Source organism: Hyla sarda, chromosome 2, assembly GCF_029499605.1.
Source record: "Hyla sarda isolate aHylSar1 chromosome 2, aHylSar1.hap1, whole genome shotgun sequence".
NCBI lineage: Eukaryota > Metazoa > Chordata > Amphibia > Anura > Hylidae > Hyla > Hyla sarda.
This window is the reverse complement of record NC_079190.1, coordinates 222049895-222069438: the sequence shown is the minus strand read 5'-3', so window position 1 is coordinate 222069438 and position 19544 is coordinate 222049895. Positions and strand designations below refer to the sequence as shown.

The 19544-nt window shown below is 40.3% G+C and overlaps 1 protein-coding gene across 2 annotated transcripts in view; it reads right to left on the bottom strand.

The window, feature by feature from the left end:
* The window catches only part of LOC130355786 (uncharacterized), a 477167-nt gene that overhangs the window by 267094 nt on the left and 190529 nt on the right, over positions 1-19544 (bottom strand). For both annotated transcript variants that reach the window (XM_056556452.1, XM_056556451.1), the window contains 6 exons: positions 18226-18386; positions 16362-16488; positions 9209-9414; positions 8372-8444; positions 7707-7870; positions 5667-5838 (listed from right to left, as the gene is read on the bottom strand). In XM_056556452.1, the coding sequence (XP_056412427.1) occupies positions 5667-5838; positions 7707-7870; positions 8372-8444; positions 9209-9414; positions 16362-16488; positions 18226-18386 (903 nt within the window). The remainder of the gene's footprint in view (positions 1-5666; positions 5839-7706; positions 7871-8371; positions 8445-9208; positions 9415-16361; positions 16489-18225; positions 18387-19544) is intronic.

Genomic DNA, 19544 nt, shown 5'->3' with positions numbered 1-19544 from the left:
AGTAAGTGACCCCTCATTTTACATATTATAACCCACACTATAACCCTGTAGACTGGGTTTAGTGTGGTGAATTAGCTGTCAGTTTCTCTTTAAGAACTTAAAAAAATATATCATTTTCACAAATCTTACATTTGTATGCAGCCCCCTTACTTAACTTAGGGGTAAATTAAAGCCTAAAATGAATGTTCACCTTAAGATACTATTGATTGTGTGGTGTACATATTCACAGAAAGCTTACAAGACTTTCCATGAATTTGTACACTGAAAACTGAGTTTCTGGCACATATTACAGTAAATAAGTGAGACTATGGGAAACCACACCCCTCCCTGCTAAGTTCTGCCTACTTAAACCCTGTCACACATCAAATATAAGCGTTATTGTACAAATGCGCAAAAAAAAAAATATAATGATAAAAAGCGCAGATACACTGCTGAACCTCAAATGTTTTGTGTCTCTAATATGTGCTAATAGCAGTTCAGATATATATTTATTTAATATTTATTTATTATTGATGCTTTTATAGCATAATGTGAGGCAAAAGGAAGCAGAGGTGATATGCTACAAAAGGAAAGAGATTTGTGGTACATAAGAGATGTGTTAAGTAGCTGTAGGAAGATGCCCAAGCCGCAATCCATAAAAAATAAGTCACCAAATGTTAGTAATTGGAATAAACTGTTGGTTGACAGACTGGGCTTGTTTTTAATATGCATTGTGAAAGAGGATCTGTGGCCTCCTGCAAAAAGATCACCCAACATCTATGTGGCACCACACAAATTCAGTCACTCTTTTTTAGGTTCCATTTAATACCTGTATGTACTGTTATTTTCCCAATCCAATATGTTAATTAGGGCATAGACTGTCAACTGTGTGGATGGCAGTCTGGGCCCTCATAACCACCACCCTTTGGCAATCCATACACTGGAACAATGCGCTTAGACTTTTAAGAGATAGTAACCACAGCTTTTATTATAAGAAATAAGTGAACAAATAGAAACTTCCTAATATGTCATTTCAACTGAAAGAAAATCTCATATTGCTGTTCACTGAAATATTAGACAAAAAATCTGAGTGAATCCAAGGACAGTAAATATGACCATGCAGCCATATCCTCTGTGCACTAGAACTAGAAAAAGGACAAAATTAGCACTTTTCTAAAGTGGCAGGTTTAGTAGGTAGGTTTAGGAGATCAACAACATCATACAGCATATTAACACCTTAAGGACCAAGCCCATTTTGGCATTAAAGGGGTACTTTATTTATTTTTTTTAAATCAACTGGTTCCAGAAAGATAAACAGATTTGTAAATTACTTCTATTAAAAAATCGTAATCCTTCCAGTACTTATTAGCTGCTGAATACTACAGAGGAATTTTTTTTCTTTTTGGAACACAGTGCTCACTGCTGAATCACGAGCACAGTGCTCTCTGCTCACATCTCTGTCCATTTTAGGAACTGTCCAGAGCAGCATATGTTTGCTATGGGGATTTTCTCCTACTCTGGACAGTTCCTAAAATAATGGATTGATCGGATCCCCGAAGCAGCGGGGGATCCCCGTTCATCCATTTAAAGTACCGCACTGCCGCAGATGAGGGGTTAATGGCGGACATCCGTGCGATCGCGGATATCCGCCATTACCGGCAGGACCCTGGCTGCTGATAGCAGTCAGGACCTTCCGTGCATGATGCGAACACCGGTCCGGTGCTCGCTGTCATGGTGGAGCGTAAATGTATGTCATGGTGCGTTAATACATTTACGTCCATTGTCGTCAAGGGGTTAAAAGGACTTTTACCAACCTATTTTTAGGATAATCAAAACGGCATCCAAACGGTATTAAAAAATACAGAGACAGGAATTAATAGGAACCAGCCGCAAGAAAAGTTAAATGGGCACTGTCAGATATGAAAATTTTTTGTGTTGTCCATTTTTGCAAAAAAAAGTTTTTCTAATATAATTCTTCACATCTTTTTTTTCACATTTTGTTAAAGAAAACTGCCTCTGAAAATCCCACCACTAGGGGTCCCCATACCTCCTGGGACACTGATGAGTCCCACAGCAGCATGAGCATGTCCAAGGGTCATGAACACAAGATGGCTGATTGACAAGGCTGCAGGAGGAACACAGCCTGCCGCAACACTACTGTAACACAAAGTTTTACCAAACATGTGCCTCCAGCTGTTGCAACTCCAAGCATGCCTGGACAGTCAAAGGATGTCTGGGCATGCTGAGAGTTATAGTTTAGTAAAAGCTGTAGGCACACAACTGAAGACAACACTGCTACAAAATTAGTTATTCAAACACTGTATTTTTAAGTAATCAGTTACTGGTGACACTGGTGTTTTTAATTTTTGGTTATAGCAGTACTGTTTCTAAAACACAAATAAAAGTAATTCTTTAGGGTGAGGATATTAAGAAAGGCTAGTAATGATCCCTGTGTAGGGATCTTGTGTTGTTTACAGCTGTGGGGAGCTCACCTACAAAAGTATTCTGATAAAATAGAACAGGTCCAAAGATGGGTTACAAAAATGGTGGTCTTAAGCCTTAAGCAAAAAACTGAACAGGAGAGACAAAAAGAATTACCGTATATACTTGAGTAGAAGGCGACCTTGATATAAGCCCAGGCCCCTAATTTCAACCCAAAAACCTGGGAAAACTTATAGATTTGAGTATAAACCTAGGGTGGGAAATACATCATCCCCCCTGTCATCATCCAGACCCCCCTGTCATCATCCCCCCTGTCAACCCCCCCTGTCATCATCATCACACCCAGTCATCATCCCCCTCATCATCACCCCTGTCAACATCCAGACCCCCTCTGTCATCATCACCCCCTGTCAATATCCCCCTTGTCATCATCACCCCCTGTCAATAGCCCCGTCATCATCCAGACCGTGCCCCTGGTCCTCATGCAGACCCCCCTTTCGTTGTCTACTCACCTCCCCAGTTGTTGCTCTCTCGGTCCTGTTGACTATTAGCTGCAAGGATTGTCCGCATACCGGTGGGGAGGGTGAGCCGGTCCGGGCTATCCATCTTCACCGGGAGGCCCTCTTCTCCGCTCTTGGCCAGCCCCAGACTAGAGACGCTGCATTGACGACGACGTGCCGGGACATCTGTGCGCAGCAAACATCGGTGACGTCAAGGGCGTCCCTGCGCACAAACTTCTGCTGCGCACGGACATTCCTGAGCGGCGGCGTCAATGCAATGTCACTAGTCTGGGGTCAGACCTGAGCAGAGAAGAGGGCCTCCCGGTGAAGATGGACGGCCGGACTGGCTCACCCTCCCCACCGGAATGCGGACGGTCCCTGCAGCGAAAATGGATGGCCCGGCCCACCCCCCAGCGGTATGCCTGAGGCGACTTTTTTTTTTCTTCACTCAAGTATAAGCTTGGGGGGGGGGAGGGGGTTCCAGCACGAAAAATCATGCTGAAAAACTCGGCTTATACTCAACTATATATGATAAGAGGGGGGATTTATCATTTGTTCCTTTTTTCAGCCCCTGTTTCAAGCTTGTACGTTTTCTCTTATGGCAATATAAAATGTGATAGGCTTATATTATTGTTGTCTGATGTATAATAATTTTGGTGCATTTTTTAAAGGAGTCTACATGCTCCCACACAAATTGCTGCCACCACCTGTCACTCAGCAGACAGGACACTATTGTTCAAATGCACAAGTTCTCACGCTTAACATTCATGAACCACTTATACTCTATAGGGACTTAGATTCCTAGGACATTAAAGAAAACTATAAAAGTTTTTGGCTATAATATATGAAGGTACAGTACTTAGTTAGCTGCTCCTTGCATCAACATTTAGGGCTGGGCTGTGATTTTTATACCTTTCAGTAGGTAGGGGTTGCAAGGTAATCACCCCGAAGGGTGGGCACTGCATTACTACTGTTTCATTCTCCTTCGAAACTCAGATTATACCATTTCATTAAACTTAACTCCCACTGTATACAGCAGACAGTACACTGATGGGAATCCTTTCATTTATACTGTTATGTCAAGATGAGCATTTCAACAGGAAAAATGGGGAAGGCAGAAAGGCAGGGGAGTATACTGTTGGATCTCTAGGTAAAACTGGGGTATGCTTGTAAAACCTAATATCTATACATCACAGTTAGGTAATTACATATCTATGGCCTCTAAGAAGAAAAACATATTTTAAAAATAAACCATATTTCACTGAATGCAGAAAATGCAGCTAATTGTGACATGGGAACAACTGTTTACAAAGACCACATGACTGTGAGGCCTTTGGTTGACAGAGGCCGTGCATTGTTCACAGTTCAGTGTTAATTGTGGTACAAACAGAAGATATACACATCATGATGTTTTAATAGACAGAATGGACCCATGTATCCAATCATTACCCTGTCTCACCATATTTTCCAAGAAATGATGGGGGAGATTTATCAAAACCTGTGCAGAGGAAAAGTTGCCCAGTTGCCCATAGCAACCAATCCGATTGCTTCTTTCCTTTTGCAGAGACATTGTTAAAAATGAAAGAAGCGAGCTGATTGGTTGCTATGGGCAACTGGGCAACTTTTCCTTTGCACAGGTTTCGATAAATCTCCCACGATATCTCCAAAGTGTATTTACACTAAGCCACACTTTAACCACACTCCTTTTACTGAAAGCCACTTTTTTTTATCAGCCAAGGTACAAAGGAGTCTAAAACACATAATAAATGTTGAGCAAGTCATGAAGGCTGTTTATTTTGGTGCAAGTCTGCCCCTAATTCTTTATAGTCTGGAGTAAAGAAAGGAAAGGGGGACATAATCAAAACATTTAAATGGGCACTGTCATTAAAAAATGTTTCACTATTGCACTCCTTATGATAAATAAAAATCTTTCTAATGTAATTTTTGATAAAAAAAATAAATAAATAAAAAAAAAATTCTCTATGTTTCATTTGTGTTTAAAAGAGAACTGTACTGAACATTTTTCCATTTCCTCTGTGCCCTGGCTGCAAAAACTAAAAATAACACACTTTAACTAACCTTCTGACGTTCCTCTGTTGCGCCTATATTGGTGTCCCCGTCCTCCGGGGGCTAGGTCTTCTTCCTTGTTCCTTGGAAGGGTGAGTCATACTGCGCTCAGCGTATTGCCGGCCGCAGCGATGTCCTGCATCGGCCAGTGATAGACTGAGCGCACTGTCATGTAACGAGCCTGGACCCAGCCTTCTCCCTGCAGCAGCATCTTTTTTCAAGCTGAAGCTCAGCCTCTGACAAAGTCCAGGAAGTGAGGGTGGGAATAGCACTCCTCTGTGCTCACTCCTGTCATATCAAATTGCAGCATGGAAACTTAGAGGATGGGGTTACAGAGCAGCCTGCAGTGACAGGATGAAGAAAACCAGCACAGCAGACTAAGGGAGGAAGTCCTGCAGAGTGAGGACACACCCCCTCCAAAGCACAGTATGACAAACCAAGTGAGCAACAGAAAGAAGGGTTTTGAGAGAGAAACTTTGATGCTAGACACATAGAATTAATATGTACATGATCAGGATTAGATACTGAGTAACATATACCATTTTGTGAGATATGAGTGGTATTCTTTAAGAACAAGGGGGCATAATCTGCAGTTAGTTGGGAAGCAGATCAGAAGCAATAGGAGAAAATATTTAATTCTTGGAATAAACTTCTTCTATTGTTTCTATACTTATTTACCTCTTCTTCAATTATAAAAACTTTTTGTACTGCTATGGTCAATTCCTGAATATATCTACTATGATCCACTGCACTAGACATCCTGTGGCCATACACCCAGTCACATTCATGTCTCCAAAGCCTTAGAAGATTTTCATTTGTAGCCTTTCCATCCAGAGACAGGCAGATATTCCTGTAAAATAAACAGATGATCTTATGCATTTCTCATTCAGTTAATGAATAAGACAGAATTGCAAATGAGAACATTTGCATTTTAGAACATTGGGAAGAGAAGCATTACAATCTACATGTTTTTATAAGGTGATTTCAGCTTAATGGATAAACTCAGTTTTGGCTAATAAAGTATACCATATCCACCATAACATGATTTTATTACCTGCCAGGCTATATATTTGTGAACTTGGTATTTCCTGTTGGATTTGGTTCTCAAACGAACCATCCCATAGTCCCATGCTTGTACGTTTGTGGTCACTTTCTTCCCTCCAACACATCACCCATTGCAGCACAAATGGAGCTTCATCCATTCAGAAGACCAGTGTGTTTTCTAACCAGGGGGCCTACAGCTGTTGCAAAATTATGAAACCCTCACTGATCACTAAAACGAAGGGGTAGGAGATTTTGGCTGAGCCCTGAGCTTGTTTCTGCTCAGCACTCATTGGAATGCCCAATAGGCTGTTGATCAAGACAGTCAAGGCAGGAGGGTGTGCATAGAGTGATACCGGCAGAAACCATGTTCTGCAATGTCTGCATAGAGCTGAGGAAAACGGCCTCAGAAAGCTATTCCACTGACATCTCCAGTCCTGGGGTTGATGTGGGAGGACCTGGGGACCTAAAAGGTTCTCTTTAAAGGGGTACTCCGCCCCTAGACATCTTATCCCCTATCCAAAGGATAGGGGATAAGATGTCAGATCGCCGCGGTCCCGCTGCTGGGGAGCCCCGGGATCCCTGCTGCAGCACTGCGCTATCATTACAGCACAGAGCGAGTTTGCTCTGCACGTAATGACGGGCCCCTCATGACGTCACGGCCCCGCCCCTTTCAATACAAGTCTATGGGAGGGGGAGTGGCTGTCATTACGCCCCCTGCCATAGACTTGCATTAAGGGGACGGGCCGTGATGTCATGAGGGGCGGAGCCATGACGTCACGCTGCTCCGTCCCCTGTATCGCCCGTCATTACGCACAGAGCGAACTCGCTCTGTGTTGTAATGATAGCGGGGTGCCACAGCGGGGATCCCGGGGCTCCCCAGCAGCAGGACTGCGGCGATCTGATATCTTATCCCCTATTCTTTGGATAGGGGATAAGATGCCAGGGGCGGAATACCCCTTTAAGGTCTACATTGGCTTGGTCACTAAGAGGTTAAACTGTGGATATGCTAAAGTAGAGGTTTGTATGCTCCAATTACCTAGCAAAAATGTTTGTATGCAAGATTTCAGCAAAATTTAATTTGCTAAACTGAATGCAGCTTTCCCTTATTTATTCACAATTGAATTTACAATAACTAACATAATTGCTTAATAGAAAAATAATGAAGATTTTTCTTTTGTGGTTTATTGCTATGCCCATCATGTGCACTGACTAAAGCATAATGTATTTTCGATAATGACAGCCAAAAGTACATCAGGAAGTCAAGCCCCAGTTAAAACAATGAAAATATACATGAGCTCATCATCCTTGCACAAAGGGCTGAGTGCTTGGCAATGAAACAAGGATATTTGGACAGACCTAAACTAACAAGGGCAGAAACTGCATGTTCATCTCAAAATCCTAGTGATTGATCATCACACTGGAATACAGAGGCGAATAGGACAGAAAAGCTCAAGTCAGCCTAGTAATTGTCACATATAGCCATGGGACTGACTTTTTCACTTCTAGTCAGGCTGGCATCTCTTTATGTATCACAGTGTACCATGACATGCCATCACTGAGCAGTTCTTAAATATCTTTTACAAGTAACACAAAGAGCTGACACAGCAATAACTTGAAATAATGGTCCTTTCAAATAAGTCCAACCAACATGTAAAATCTTTTCCTTTCCATTACCTGAATATTTTTGCAAGGTCTCTAAGAGTAAATATGTAATGACAGCGCTGAGACGTCCCCAAGAACACAGTCCTGAGTCTTTCCTGCAGTTCTATTGAAACTTTAGTGATCGCTAAAATTAATTCCTGGAGGTGCTCAGCAGACACATCGCCTCTACTGCCAGCCTGAAATCACAGAAAAATGGGTCAATGCCAACCCTGACAAGGCAGCAAATCAATGGTACTTTCAGAAGAAAACACAATTTGGAGCGTGGTTAAAGAATTGTAGGAAAGTCAAATGCTAAACCCAGTGCTGATAAGAAAACCCTCGGCAATTAGGGAAATGACTAGCAGCGTAATAAAAATGACTTCCTGAACATAAAAATAAAACAAATGAGACAAATCAGAAAAGGATGCTGGCAGCCTTGAGATTTCTCTATAATTGTCTCGGCTTGATGTATAGATATTAAATTGTTTCTTTTAAAGCATGCTTGGATTGTGGTTAATCCTAAATGTGTCACTAAATTTTACAGCCACTTATGAAGCGCTGCAATTATTTCATTATGACAGGCCATTAACTAATAACTGGGACGCTACACGCTTACAATGAGCAGACAATTAGCCCAGCCGCTGCGACATTGTTCATTTTCCTTAACATCCCTCTAATGAAGGAAAGAAGACAGGTACCTTGTGTTCTGTCACTCCTGGCACAAAGTGAGCATTCAGTATGCTGCTGAATATCCCAAGCTGTTCGCTTTGGCTGTAAGAATGAAATATAAGACAAATCAATCCACCTCTGCCTTCACATACATTTTCATTGTATTTAACAATACAGGTGTCAATATGTTAAACAATCGCTTTTACTGATAGAAACAAAGAATTGTCCTTAGAGCCCTCTAATCTACCAAAGCAATGATGCCACTATAAATATAGAATTGTGATTGGAGGAAAAATAAACTGGTCTTGGCACAGCTCGAACATATATCCATCTGATTTCTCCTCGATAGTCCTAAAATATTTATTGATATATAAGAAATAATAAAAGGAGATACATTGATGGTAATAACGCCTTTCGGGAGTAGAATTTCCCTTCTTCAGATAGTGTGTACACACACACTGGAGTGGGAGAGGCAAGGCCATCTCTTCTGACAGTATACAGTAAAAAACAATCTGTATCGATCACTGTTTACTGTATGGCGCTCAAGGGGTTAAGTAGCTGTGTTGGGCATCTGGCGTGCGCGGTGCAGAGAGGCATCTGCACCAGCAAAATTGGCTTCTTACATGCAGTGGGCACATGTAAGACAACCCAGAACACAAATGTGCACCAACTGATCAGGGGCATACACCTTAATACATCAGGCCCATGGTCTATAAGTACCTGCAAGACAAAAATAACAAGCAGAGCATATTTTTATAAATTTCCTTTGGCAGGGCTCCTTTGCTCATGTTGAGCACTTAATCTGTTAGGTATGGCTAATAAATGAACGGAGATATGTAATACAAAGTAATACAGAAGTTACAAACCTTGGGTAACTGCACTGAAAGGAACAGAAATGTCTAAGGAGACGTCTTTGCTCTGGCGAGCCATCAGCTTTGGCTGTGTTCCATGTTGCCAGGTATATTATGCCTTCTATGGTTTTCCATTTCAATGCAGTAGGATCGAATATTCTTTTTTGGTCAAGCATCTGCCGTACAAACTCACAAGCTGGCTGATATCCGTGTTCATTGACCTATAAAGATATATTATATCAAAAATACCACTATGTTACCACTAATACCACTAATTTACATATTCTTGCATATGCACTATCCAGAGAATATGATCAGTGGAGCAAACTACTTTTTACTCCCATCATACACAAAATAAAGGTTACAGTACTGTAAATGGCGCTAGTATCTGCTGACATGGAGGACAGCTACAGGGAATTTCATTTCCCATTACCTGAAAAAGTTCTAGATACAGAAATATTAACAAATAACTGATATACCATTAGGCTCATGTTTGATCTAAAGAAGTATTTGTGGTTTTATGTGAATTAAGCTTTGTATAATGAAAAGTGTTGCAACTTTCTTATGTACTTTGTAATTCAATTCCTTGCTATTTCAAGATCTCTGTTTGATATCAATAAAAGGGAACATTCTTGTTTATATTCAGAGGCTGCAATTCATTCAGATGTAAAACTTTTAATAGCTGACAGTTTGCTACAATTACAATCAGTCTATGCAATCTTCTGCAAACTAAACAGCTTGTACATCAGGAAAGCACCCAACATACAAGCTAAATGCCTCCATAGGTGAGTCCAATGACAGATGAAGACCAAGAGTGTCCTTTTGGCCTCCATCTGGTGGTAAACATCAGGAGGACAGAATTGCATATAAGATCATACAATTTAATCCAATAGGATCCTGTGGAACAATGCATCTGTAAATTAGATACCATATCAACCTATGAATGACAGATACCACTGTATGGCCTCTTTTATAGCTTTTCATGATGTAACCATTGAACAAATACCTTTACAGCCTATGTATGACAGATTCATTTAATTGATTCCTAACAGTAGTATCTGTCACCCATAGGCTATCATGGCATCTATTTACCTATTTATCAAGATCATACTTGATAAATGCATCCCATAGTATTATGCCCAATAATAGCATCCATCACATTAATGAATACATCAGGCAATTTTCCTGGAACATATGTTAACTTATCTGCCAGTAGAGTTGCATGTCATTGCTTCTAGATGTAAAAATGGGGCTTCCATTCACTAACAGCAAATTGAGATTTTGAAAATGGCGAAGAAATGAAACACATATTTTTTGTTCAGAAAAAACAAAATTCACATAATATATATATATATATATATATATATATATATATATATACACACAGCCAATGTTGGCACCCCTGAAATTTTTCAAGAAAATGAAGTATTTCTCACAGAAAAGGATTGCAGTAACACATTTTGCTATATACGTTTATTCCCTTTGTGTGTATTGGAACTTAACCAAAAAAGGAGGAAAAAAAGCAAATTGAACATAATGTCACACCAAACTCCAAAAATTAGTATATATATATATGTATATATATATGCGCTTGAAAAAGACCTAATTGAGTAGGTCAAAACGTTGCTTCACATTTAGGGTGAATAAAATATTTTTGTACATTGGATAATTGGATAGCTGGAGTGCCACCCTATCATTTTTTTTGGAACTATATATATATAAATATATATATAAATATATATATATATATGTGTGTGTGTGTGTGTGTGTGTGTGAAAAAAAAACAGGTTAAGCCCATTTGAGTACTCAAACTACCAAATCTGCTAAATACAGTGGGGCAAAAAAGTCATTAGTCAGCCACCAATTGTGCAAGTTCTCCCACTTAAAGATGAGAGAGGCCTGTAATTTTCATAGGTATACCTCAACAATGAGAGACATAATGAGAAAAAAAATCCATAAAATCACATCCGGCCGGCTTCTTACATAACAGTGCACTCAGCCTATCACCGTCCGAGGTGGGACATCGCTACGGCCGGTGATACGCTGATGGCTCTGTGACGTTCCCAATCCCCAGGAAGCAGCATGAGGCTCGCATCGCTTGACCGTGAAGCCGGTACTGGAGCAACGGGGGAACGTAGGAAGGTGAGTTAAAGTTTATTTTTGCCGCCCGGGCACAGGATAGTACAATACAGCACAGCAGCTGATAATTATTTGGGGGGGGGGGGGAGAGAAGCAGCGTTCGCGAGTCAAATGTGATTAGTTCGGGGGACAGCGCAGCGCTTAGCTGATAAACGGGGGGGGGGAGAGAAGCAGCGCACACGGGTCACATGATGGGGGGAGAAATACCGTTAAATACTGTGGAACCGCCATAATTTACAAAAATACTGTGATACACATTTTTGGTCATACCGCCCAGCTCTAATCTCAATACTTTGTTATATACCCTTTGTTGGCAATGACAGAGGTCAAATATTTTCTGTAAGTCTTCACAAGGTTTTTACACACTGTTGCTTGTATTTTGGTCCTTTCCTCCATGCAGATCTTCTCTAGAGCAGTGATGTTTTGGGGCTGTCGATGGGCAACACAGACTTTCAACTTCCTCCAAAGGTTTTCTATGGGGTTGAGATCTGGAGACTGGCTAGGCTTCTTAGAAGCCAATCCTTCTTTGCCCAGGCGGTGTGTTTGGGATCATTGTCATGCTGAAAGACCCAGCCACATTTCATCTTCAATGCCCTTGCTGATGGAATAAAAAAAAGCACAAACGGATGCGCTCCGTAGTGTAACACCAAAGGTGAGTTGGTAACGCTAAGTGTGAATTGCGCTTACCACATGAAGTTGTACTCCAACCAAGTACAACAATGGAACAGGGTGTATCATCAAAGGGTCTCTGCAGCTTCGTCCCGCTGAAATAGAATCACGATAAAAACAAGCAATCTCCAGGTAGCAGAGCGGAATCAATGGAAGCGCTGATGCCTGAGGAAGCGGGTGACCATGAAACGCGTTGCATTATGGGAAATAAATCCTTTTAACTTCTTATCTGGTCTCAGCGCTTCCATTGATCCCGCTCTGCTACCTGGAGATTGCTTGTTTTTATCTTGCTGATGGAAGGAAGTTTTCAAACAAAATCTCACGATACATGGCCCCATTCATTCTTTCCTTTACATGGATCAGTTGTTCTGGTCCCTTTGCAGAAAAACAGCCCCAAAGGATGATGTTTCCACCCCCATGCTTCACAGTAGGTATGGTGTTCTTTGGATGCAACTTAGCATTCTTTCTCCTCCAAATAAGACGAGTTGAGTTTTTACCAAAAAGTTCTACTTTGGTTTCATCTGACCATATGAAATTCTACCAATACTCTTCTCGACCATCTAGATGCTCTCTAGCAAACTTCAGATGGCCTGGACATGTACTGGCTTAAGCATGGGGACATGTCTGGCACTGCATGATTTGAGTCCCTGGCGGTGTAGTGTGTTACTGATGGTAGCCTTTGTTACTTTGGTCCCAGCTCTCTGCAGGTCATTCACTAGGTTCCCCCGTGTGGTTCTGGGATTTTTGCTCACCGTTCTTGTGATCATCTTGACACCACATTGTGAGATCTTACGTGGAGCTCCAGATCGAGGGAGCTTATCAGTGGTCTTGTATGTCTTCCATTTTCTAATAATTGTTCGCACAGTTGATATCTTCACACCAAGCTTGCTGCCAATTGCAGATTCAGTCTTCCCAGCCCAGTGAAAGTCTACAATTTTGTTTCTGGTGTCCTTTGACAGCTCTTTGGTCTTGGCCATAATAGAGTTTAGAGTGTGACTGTTTGAGGTTGTGGACAGGTGTCTTTTATACTGATAACAAGTTCAACAGTGCCATTAATACAGGTAACAAGTGGAGGATAGAGGAGACTCTTAAAGGGGTACTCCAGCCCTACTACATCTTATCCCCTATCCAAAGGATAGGGGATAAAATGTACGATCGCTGGGGACCCCCGCAATCTGCCATTCTGCTCCCACCTTTGTGAGCTCTCTGCAGCGCTGGAGGCTCCAAGTGTGAATACCACAGGGCTGGAGTATTGTGACGTCTATGGGCCATCACGCCCCCTCCCATTGCCTTGCATTGAGGGGGCGGGGCATGACATCACACAGGGGCGGAGTCATGACATCATGAAACCCCGGCCCCGTGGTCATCATGATTCACACTCGGAGCCTCCAGCGTTGCGGTGAGCTCACAAAGGTGGGTGCGGAATGACAGATTGTGGGAGTCCCCAGAGGCAGGACCCCTGCGATCATACATCATAAGATATATTAGGGCCGGAGGACAACTTTAAAGAAGAAGTTACAGGTCTGTGAGAGCCAGAAATCTTGCTTGTTTGTAGGTGACCAAATACTTATTTTCCACCATAATTTGCAAATAAATTCTTTAAAAATCAGACAATGGGATTTTATGGATTTTTTTTTCTCATTATGTCTCTCATAGTTGGGGTATACCTATGATGAAAATGACAGGCCTCTCTCATCTTTTTGAGTGGGAGACCTTGAACAATTGGTGGCTTACTAAATACTTTTTTGCCCCACTGTATTACCAATATATCAGTGGAGCTTATAGAGGAAAGTCTTTAGGGGAAAGCAAAGTCAATGTGATGCTCATCCAATTTAGGGCATCTGCATTCAGAGCTCCACTAGGAAACACTGTTCACAAAATCTGTTCAAATGACAGGAGTTAAGCTGAGAGAAAAATACTGCAAGTCGTTTTTTTTTTCCTTCCCCCAACTCCTGCAAAACAATAGACATCAAACAGAAACATGTCGGACCCCATTTAAAGTTAATGGGACCTGTTGTCATCTGTTGTGTATTCTTGCACGTGGGACCAAGCTCCGAACGCTGATGTTAAAGGGGTACTCCAGTGGAAAACAGTTTTTTTTCTAATCAACTGGTGCTAGAAAGTTTAACAGATTTGTAAATTACTTCTATTTAAACATCAGCTGCTGTATGCTACAGAGGAACTTGAGTTGTTCTTTTCTGTCTGACCACAGTGCGCTCTGCTGCCCCCTCTGGAACTCTCCAGAGAATGAGCAATTCCTCATACCAAACCTCTCCTGCTCTAGACAGTTCCTGACATGGACAGAGGTGTCAGCAGAGCGTACTGTGGTCAGACAAAAAAGAACTACACAACTTCCTTTGTAGTATACAGCAGCTTATAAGTAATGGAAGGATTAACATTTTTTAATAGAAGTAATTTACAAATCTTTTTAACTTTCTGGCACCAGTTGATTAGAAAAAAAATGTTTGTTTTCCAACGGCATTCCCCTTTAACCCCTTAATGACAATGAACGTAAATATACGTCATAGTACCGTGGCACTTGACACACCATGACGTACATTTATGCTCCGCCATGACCGCAAGAACCGGAACGGTGCTCACGTCGTGAGCGGCAGGTCCCGCAGGTCCCGCGGATGTCCGCCATTACGGCATCTGCAGCAGTGCGGTATTTTAAATGCATGATCGGATCGCCTTCAGCACTGCCGCAGGTATCCGATCATCCATAATGGCGGACGGAAGTCCCCTCACCTGCCTCCGTTCGTCTCCAATAACACTGATCCTATGCATGGCACTGAACAGTATTAGCAATCAACTGAGGCTCTAAATCCCCTATGGAAACTATTAAAGTGTAAAAAAAAAGTTTAAAAAAATCTGAAAAATACCCTCCCGCAATAAAAAATGTAAATCATCCCTTTTCCCCATTTTACCCCCCTCCCCCCCCCCCCCAAAAAAAAAGAAAAATATTAGGCATTGCCGCATGCGTAAAAGTCTCAACTATCATAATATATTGCTAATTATCCCAAACGATGAACGGCGTAAACGTAAAGAAAAACTGAATATTTTTTGTCACATTTTAAAAAAATTTATAAAAATTTATAAAAAGTAAAATATAAGCAAACATGGTACTGATAAAAACTACAGATCATGGCACAAAAAATTTGCCCTCATGCCACGCCGTATATTGAAAAATTTGAAAGTTATAGGTGGTCAAAATAAGGCAATTTCAAACATACAAATTTTGTTAAAATAGTTTGAGATTTTTTTAAAGCAGAACAATTATAAAAAGGCAAATAACATGGGTATCATTTTAATTGCATTGACCCACAGAATAAAGAAAACATGTCATTTTTACAGTAAAGTGTATAGCGTGAAGACAAAATCTTCCAAAATTTGCGGTTTTCTTTTCAATTTCCCCATATAAATAATATTTTGAGTAATGTCATTACAAAGTAAAATTGGTGATGCAAAAAACAAGCCCTCATATGGGTCTGTAGATGGAAATATAAAAGCATTATGATTTTTAGAAGGCGAGGAGGAAAAAATGAAAACACTAAAATAAAATTGGCCTGGTCCTTAAGGCCAAGTCTTTAAGGGGTTAAAGGAGCAGTCCAGTATAAAAAAAAAAAAGTATCCTTTACGATAGTTGATAAGTGTCAGATCGCAGGGGGCCCGACTGCTGGGACCTCTGCGATCTACTGCCCGATGCTTTGCCTCTCTGCATGAATAATGCTGTGGTGACTACGGCACAAAGTGGTGGTCAACACGCCCCCTCTAAGAATCTTTAGGGGAGAGCCGAAGATACATGAACGCTGTATCTCTGGCTCTCCTTTAGAGATTCATGGAGGAAGCTTATGGGCCACAGCTTCATGCCGTGGTCGATACATTGTCATTCATGCAGAGAGGCAGGGCATCTGGCAGGAGACTGCAGGGGGTCCTGTGGATAGGGGATACAGTTTTATATACTGGATAACTTCTTGAACTTTTGCATTCTAAAGTATGCTTTAAAACTTGTAAATATCTAAAAATTGAATTATAGATGTGGCTTAATTAACTAATTGTACAACACAATATTATTGCATCACTTATACTGAGATCAATGCAGCCACCTGACTTAAGAAATTGGAAATACATTCGTTTACAGAGTGGCATTCAAGCAAAGCACCCGAACATTGCACAATAAATACATTCCAATGCACTTAGCCTTAAGTCACCATTTGTACATCTGCTGTGCACAATGTTTAACCTTGCAAGCACCACATTTATAAAATGTGCTTTTGATTTGCCGCAGCAAGACAGGTCTTCCAAACTAATTTGCAATAATAGGCTGCCTCGTCTAGTCTCCTGAGTATAAAGTAATCACCTTAGCAAGGTTGAGGTCATCAAGCAAACATAACAATTTCTTGTTTCCTGCTGGTGTATGCAATGTGCCATGTCGCCATTCTAATCGGTCTTTTAAACATCCCCATAGTCTCCGAGGATCCGTAGAGCTAGAAAATAAATATGCAAAGTACAGGTATATGTACTGTCTGCAATTACAACAATGCCTAATAAGCCAGCAATTATCAGCAGTCTATCATTCCTGAAACTACATTTGCATGATTTACAGACTTTTCTGGATCATGCTAAATTGAATGTACAAGTTTTCCTTCTTTTCATTTCTCAGATCTCACTAGGGAAGCATTAATGTTTCACTGGTACAAAAATGAAAAATATTTTTAAAGGAGCACTATGTTCTCTTCTTATTCAAAGCACGTCTCATGTAACCAACATTCCTATAAACTTCTTGTGGTATCAGCCTCATGATGACAACAGTACCCCTTAATGCCTTAGCCAGTTTTTTCAGCCAGTGATCTGTAGTTTTTATTGGTACCAGTTTTTTTTGGGGACTTTATGATTGCTTTTTATTAATGTTTTATGGTATATGAAGTAACCAAAACTCAGCAATTTATAACTGTCATTTTTTATGTTTATGTTTCATTAATGTTATATGTTACTAGTTCAGACATTTCCACATGCGGCAATACCACATATGTTTATTTTTGTTTAAATTTTTTTATTTAAAAAATTTGAAAAGTGGGGTGATTTAAACTTATTATGTAAGAGGTTAATTCATTAGGGTGTTAGCACTATTTGATCTTTTTTTTTTACACTTGGGAGACTTGTATGAGAAATGATTAGATTCCTCATACATATCAGTGAAGCACATCTGTACTGCACTGATCCACTCTATCAATAGGAGATGGCCGGCAGCCAGAGGACTTACCTAGCCTTTTGTGGCTGCCGGCCATCTCCTATTGATAGAGCGAATCTCTTGCTTGCCATTTCGCTACAGGCGGGAGATCGGAACCACTGCACCACCGACGCTGTTAACATTGTTTTAGATGCCGATGTCAACTTTGATAGCAGTATCTGAAGAGTTAATAGTTGTGCAGCGGATAAATGGGCTATCTTTGCAGCTGATCTCTACACTGGTGGACTGATAAGTGCTGGAACAGTAGACCCAATATTAATAACTCAATATTCTCTAATAGGGTATTTGTAAATAGAATTTCTAAACCAGACACCCATTAAGGACCAAAGGTTTGTCAACATTTTCTAAATTCCAACAAAGTGTCTTGGACACATAAAAATTCCACTATTTAACCTAAGCTCTTTTTTCAGATAGCCACCTTTTGGTTTTGATCAGAGAACAGGCTGCACTTGTATTTTGACCTTTTAGAAAATAAGCAAACACAAATACAGAAAATCCTGAAGGCATTACTAACTTTGCTCTAAAAACATTGCTCGTGACAGAATACTCTAAATACAGTTCAAATGTATTTATTGCAGATAAACAGAGGGAATGCAGAACAGCATTCACTGGTAATGCTACACCTACTTGCTTCTTTTTAGAGGTTCACCTGAGACATGAAACAGATGAGGACTCGGCATAGAACATGTTGTTCTGCTCATTATTTGTTACATTATACCCAGTAGTGCCTATCACCCAGAACATGTTGGCATTAATCCTATGCATTGAAGCATCTGCTGTGCATAATACAATCTGTTAGACATTATCTTTGGACCACAGTGTTCCTTAAATAATAGATAAATGCATATAACATAAAATAGAAGGGGGTACGGGTAAGTAAAGTGGACACCCTATGTCTATTCCTATACCAAGCTTTGTGCTTTTTAGACAATATGAGGAATCTTATTTTCACCTGTAAAGTGTCTTACATTACCTGTTAATAGGGATTCTTAGCTCAGACATCTCTGCAACATCACCCGAACATAGACAGTTAAGTAGCTCCTGGCTGAGAGTAGACTTGCCACATCCTGAATCTCCAGCAAATAGAATGGGGCAACCAGATGTAACCAACAAGCTCGAAAGGTATAAAAGTTGCTGCAAAGAAAAGTAATTTGTCCTAATTTATAACAATGAAAATTTTTGTTAAATGAAACTAAACTAAAAAATAGAATGTAATGTTATGTCAAATAGTCAAGCAAGAAGAAAAATTCCTATTAAAGGGGTACTCTGGTGGAAAACTTTTTTTTTTTTTTTAAATCAATTGGTGCCAGAAAGTTAAACAGATTTGTAAATTACTTCTATTAAAAAATCTTAATCTTTCCAGTACTTATCAGCTGCTGAATACTACAGAGGAAATTCTTTTCTTTTTGGAACACAGAGCTCTCTGCTGACATCACGAGCACAGTGCTCTCTGCTGACATCTCTGTCCATTTTAAGAACTGTTCAGAGTACGATAAAATTCCCATAGCACAGAGATGTCAGCAGAGAGCACTGTGTTCCAAAAAGAAAATAATTTCCTCTGTAGTATTCAGCAGCTAATAAGTACTGGAAGGATTAAGATTTTTTTTATGGAAGTAATTTACAAATCTGTTTAACTTCCTGGCATCAGTTGATTTAAAAAAAAAAAAAAGTTTTCCATCGGAGCAGATTTGATGCACAGGATTTGCAAGTCGTAATAGGTTCCTCATAGTTACACATGAACCCTCTGGTCTCTGCATTTCTTAAATACTCTAAACAACTCACTACAACTACAGACATAAGGGGAAATTTATGAAAGTATTTATTAGTTTTATTTTGCTTAAAATTGATGCAAAAAAGTCCCATGTGCGACTACTCTATTTTTAGCGCGACTTTTTGAATGTGCAGTACCCTAAGCAAAAAAAAAAACTTGCTTACCAAAGCAAAAAGAGATTTGTGACTTGCAGTGGTCACAGATTTATCAAGTGCGAAAGTCGCAAAAAAGTCGCATCGCATGATAAAACCTACTAAATTTACTCCAGCTTAAACATGGAGCAGAAAAAGCCACTACCAAAGCAAAAAAAAAGAAAAAAATTACTTACGTGCAACAAATTTATCAACAGGCTGCAACCAGTTGATAAATATGTCACATGTAAGCAGACAAATTGTAAGGAAAAAATAACTAAAAAAAAGGAATACATAAGCAAACATTAATAAATGTCCCCCATAGTGCCCACCAAACAGATCGGTGATACGTTTCTCTGCTTTCATGGTAAACTACTCTAAGAGCACAGC